At 38.1% G+C, this 5,333-nt stretch overlaps 1 protein-coding gene across 1 annotated transcript; it reads right to left on the reverse strand.

Moving 5' to 3' along the window:
• Positions 1 to 1,398: 1,398 nt before the first annotated feature.
• On the reverse strand, positions 1,399 to 4,940 carry LOC6652700 (calcium release-activated calcium channel protein 1). The gene is made up of 2 exons (XM_047012575.1): positions 4,936 to 4,940; positions 1,399 to 2,302 (listed from the first exon to the last, which is right to left on the reverse strand). Exons 1-2 carry the CDS (start codon positions 4,938 to 4,940, stop codon positions 1,525 to 1,527), a joined length of 783 nt encoding a protein of 260 aa, XP_046868531.1. The 3' UTR covers positions 1,399 to 1,524.
• Between the last annotated feature and the right edge of the window lie 393 nt (positions 4,941 to 5,333).

Consider the following 5,333-nt stretch of genomic DNA (forward strand, 5'->3'; position numbering starts at 1 on the left):
GAGGGCCCCGTAAACAAGTTGACTGCTGCAGTGGGTGACTTGTCCAACGTTACTGCTGCGGCTGACGCTTCGGGACCGCGGCCTCTCGTTGGCATACCACCAAAGAAACATATATTTGTTTCTAGGCTAGACCCTGTTGTCACATCTGATGATGTAATAGCCTATATTCGGAAGAAAGTTAACGTCTCGAATATTGCGGTGGAGAAGTTTAAATTTTCTTATTCTCGGGACATTTCGTCCTTTAAAATTAGTGTTTCTGCCAATATCTTCGACACTATATGTCGAGAAGATTTTTGGCCTAAACATATAATAGTTAAGGAATATACTGTAAAAAAGAAAAATCGGCAACCGATTCGCTTGCCTACAACAACAACTAATACTATTCCTGCCACATCAGCATCTGCTGGTGTGTCAAAAAACTAGCTTCGTCCCTTAACCTGGGTTACCAGAACGTTAGAGGACTGAAATCTAAACTTCCTAATCTCTATGTAGATAGTCTTTCTTTTGAGCATAACATTCTAGCTTTTACAGAGACGTGGCTAAAACCTGATATTGCTGATGCATCGGTTTTTTCCACAAACTTTTCTATATTCAGACGTGACCGGATTTCACGCATAGGTGGTGGCGTTCTGATAGCTGTTGATGCTGCTTTATCATCTGAAATGATTCAATTTTCTAGTACCCAGGAGATTGAGTTCGTCGGTGTTAAAGTAAATTTTAAATCTTTTAATGCTTTCATTACTTGTTCCTATATTCCACCATTGTCAGACATGGTGGTATATTTAAATCATTTAGAGGCAATTCAGTTTGTCTCCTCTTTAGTTTCCAGTCAAGACATGCTCATAGGTGTAGGTGATTTTAATTTACCCGCCTTAGCATGGTCACTAACAGATGAATCTTCCACGTTGCTGCCCTCTTTGACACATCACATTTCGACCAATTAATTGTATGGTGATGGGAGATTTGTATTCAATTAAACTAACTTATAAAAAATGTATTGAATTATTGTTTAAAAACAAACCACATACTTTGATCACACACATTTGTAGTGGAAAGAAAATAAATTACATAAAAAAATGTCAAACTAAATAAACAAAAAAATTATTGCTTTTCTCTAGGATGGATGGTTGTTTCTGGTGGTTCTCCGGAACACATAAACAATGATGAAAATTCCAATATCGGAAAGAAATTTCTATTGCCCTATGCGTATCACAAGATGCATTGGAGATTAATATAAGAAGAAATACACTGCTTAATTCGATATATAGATAAGGATTTAAAAAATACACAAGGCTCTCGATTTTCAGTGTCCTGAAACCAAATGAACTGTGTCCTTTCTCTTTTTGATCTCGTTGATTGCATCAAATTTACAAAATTTACAATATACGTATATATATATATATTATATAGTATTATATATTAGACGATACATACATAATTTTAAGTCTGTCGCTGTCTTTTTCCCATATGAAGATTGCAATTTACAAGTATTGACAATCCGCTATCAAAAAAAAATTCTTATTGCTAAACAATATCGCCAGAAGCTCCATAATGTAAGCCATTATTGCGCGTATTATTATGATGCTCCAGGTGATCCTGTTCCATTTGCTCTTTAAGCATCTCCAGTTCACGTATTCCAGAGACGGTCACCTCGTACTTGTGCGTCACCAGGGATCGATAGAAGTGCACGGCAAAGGCCAGAAATATAATCATTACGGGTATCAGGACTATGCACGCCGACCAAGCAGCCGGTGGACTTAGATCGTAGAATTTCACCCAACAGAGTATGGCTATCTCCAGTAGGATGAGTATCAGACCCAATAACGTGGAAAAGGCCCACGCTGTCTCAATATACCAGTGCAAACGTTCGTGCGGGGATTCGTGGACCAGCGAGATGCTATGCAGATTGCAAACTGTCTCAATGTTTGGCAAGATGCAAGTACTGATCATTAAGGCCAACATGTGAACGGCCACCAACATCGTGGTGCAAATGGCAAAGGCGACGAGCATTCCATTTGGGACTTTGGTATCGTTGTTCAACTGCACCTCCACCATGGCCACCATGGCAAAACCACTGAGTAGGGCGGATGTTTTGCTGGAGGCCTTCAACTTGGCTCTGCTCAATTGTAATTTGCGCCACGACAAATAGGTGGGTGAATGTAAATCCTCGCCAGATTGCGACATACTGCTGCTGCCGGTGCGATGATGACGGGGCTTGGGAAGATTTGGACCCGTGGAAGAGGGTGGCGGCGGCGGTGGGAATTGTACTAGGGAGTTGCCTAGGCTAGAACGCTTAAAGCCACTGCGCCACACAAAGTTAAAACAAAAATATAAATAATTAAAATATGGACAGTTACAGGAACAAGGCAAACAAATTAAAATGTGTTTTTTAGGTAAATTAAGTACGTAAAACGACAAGCATTCAGTCTTTGATTTCAGTTTTCAACCATGACTTTATTGATGGCCTTCTAGGCTTATCTTTATCGCAAGTCAATCCTGTCTTAAATTCTAATGGAAAATCATTTGATCTTATTTTTGTATTGGATTCTTCTTATTGTGAGGTTTCTAGGATCGAACCATTTCTTTTTCCAGAAGACAAATTTCATCCTACATTAAATTTAAAAATTGATTTGCCCTTGCTTTCACCATTACTTGGTTCAAATGAGTTACCTCTAACTAGGTGCTTTCGTAAGACTGACTTGCCAGCCTTAATGAAAACATTGCTACTACCGATTGGTCTTATCTGTACAATTGTAGAGATATGAACTCAGCTGTTCGTTTTTTCTATGATACTTTGAATTCACTCTTTGATATTTGTGTGCCTCTTGGTAGACTGGAGCGGCTTAACAAACCTCCCTGGTTCTGTCGTGAGCTATTCAATTTGTAAAATGTGAAGACACGATATTATAAGAAGTTTCAAAAAACACGTCATTCATCAGATTATGTTCTGTATACAGTCGCTCGTTCAAAATTCATGATGCTTAATACACAATGCTATAAGAATTATCTTCAGCGGTGTAAGCTTCAGTTTTCTTCTGACCCTAAACAATTTTATAATTTTGTTAATTCTAAACGTAAGACCTCTGTGCACCCATCTTTTATGTCTTTTCAAAATAAAAAAGCGAGCACTGATCAGGCAATTGCCGATATGTTTGCGAGTTTTTTCAAAACAACTTATTCCTCAACGGAATATCGAGCAAGTCGGTATCCTTATCATTTAAAAAATGCTAATTGCATTTTCAGTCCAGCGATTGATGAAAGTTCTCTTCTTACCGAACTTAAATTAGTTAAACCTGTTTATTCTCCGGGGCCAGATGGTCTTCCTGGATGTGTACTCAGGTTCTGTGCAAACGCATTATGTAAACCCATTTTAAAATTGTTTCTATTGTCTGTCGAATCTTCCTCTTTTCCACCTATTTGAAAGGAGTCGTATATCATTCCTCTGCATAAAAATGGCAAAAAGTCCAAAGCCTCTAACTATAGGGGTGTCTCAAAATTGTCCGCTATTACAATCACTAACCTTTTAAAATTTACATCTATAATTATCAAGGGGTTCAAAAATGCTAAACAAACTGATGTCATATACTTTGACATCAGCAAAGCCTTTGATTCTGTTAATCATACCCTATTACTTTCCAAGCTGAGCGACATTGGGTTTCCACCCCTTTTCTTTTCTTGGGTTCGAGAATATTTAACAAATAGAAAACAGAAGGTAATTTTTAAGTCTTCTTTTTCCGTTTCCATTCCTGTGACTTCTGGTGTACCTCAAGGCAGTCATCTTGGCCCTCTGCTCTTCACACTATTCATTAACGATCTTCCTTCAGTCATTGTTCATTCGCGTGTGCTTATGTATGCTGACGATGTCAAGCTTTGTCTTACTTATAAAGATACAGATTTATTTAGTCGGCTACAAGCTGATCTTAAAAACTTTCAATCCTGGTGCCAGTTTAATCTACTAAATCTTAACACTACCAAATGTAAGGTAATGACTTTTTTTCGTAACTCTCCTCAACTGGTCACTTACTTTCTAAACAATAGCCCTTTAGAACGTCTAAATAATATGAATGATTTGGGCGTACTTATGGACCATAAGTTAAATTTGAACACCCATATTTCCACCACGATCGCAAAGGCCATGAGTGTCCTGGGTTTCATTAAATGATGGTCAAAAGAATTTGATGACCCCTATACAACTAAAGTTCTTTTTACTTCGCTTGTCCGTCCTATTTTAGAGTATGGATCTTGCATTTGGTCACCTCAATATGAGTCGCACCAAAAAGCAGTTCTTGCTATTTGCTCTTCGTGGATTAAGCTGGGATCGCAATGTCAATTTGACTTCGTATTCTAGTAGACTTCTCTTGATTAATCTTCCGTCCCTAACTAACCGTAGAATTATGCTTGGTGTCATTTTTATGCACAAGCTCCTAATTGATGATATCGACTCGCCTGAGTTATTAGCTCAGGTGAATCTGTCGGTACCTTGTAGACGGAGTAGACATCCTTTGATATCTTTATCCCTTAGTCGTTGTTGTTCTAAGTATGCTCTGCATGAACCTTTTAGAGTCCTCTGCTCTGATTACAACCTTCTATTCCCTGTAATCGGCTCAGTGTTTTCTATTAATATGCTTAAAACATCTATCCTATCCCATTTAGTTAATAGATAGCTATAGTATTATTTGTTTGTCTGTTTTTTCTATGGTGTAGATTCGTGCCGTGCATTATACGGCTGCACCCCTCGGTCGGTCGGGTGGGAGGCGGGCAGTTATCTGCTTGGGCTCGCGCGTAACAGGCTTTGTCCTGGTGTCGTAGGGGCCACTTGAACGTCTGCGCATAGTATCGTCAACGTCCGCTATTAAACAGTTGTGATGCACATTCATCTGTCCAAATGAATTCGGCATTCTTTTAATTCACAGTTTTTTACGAAAATCTCTTTACCTCATTTTGATCTTTTGAAGTTGGATAGTCTTGAATAATTTTAAACTTGCTATCATCGGGAAGAATACCTTTGTCTGTACACTTGTGAAAAATGTACATTTGTCTGGATGTAGTTTAATTTTTATTTTCAGCATATGTCGAAAACATCTGTCAAATTTTTGAACATATGTTTTTCAGAACAGCCTAATACAACTGAATCATCCATGTATAAAAAGGCTTGGGATAGTTGTAGTGCAGAGCTAAGTTCATTATTCGTTCGGGTCAATTTTTATACCGTATGGTAATCTGTTAAATCCAAATGAGCCTTTATCTGTGGAAAAGCACGTTAAATCCCTAGAGTCTTCATTTAATTCAATTTGCTGATATGCTGAAGTAATAAAATAAAAATATTTGGCTGT

Source organism: Drosophila willistoni, unplaced genomic scaffold (assembly GCF_018902025.1).
Source record: "Drosophila willistoni isolate 14030-0811.24 unplaced genomic scaffold, UCI_dwil_1.1 Seg169, whole genome shotgun sequence".
Taxonomy (NCBI): Eukaryota; Metazoa; Arthropoda; class Insecta; order Diptera; family Drosophilidae; genus Drosophila; species Drosophila willistoni.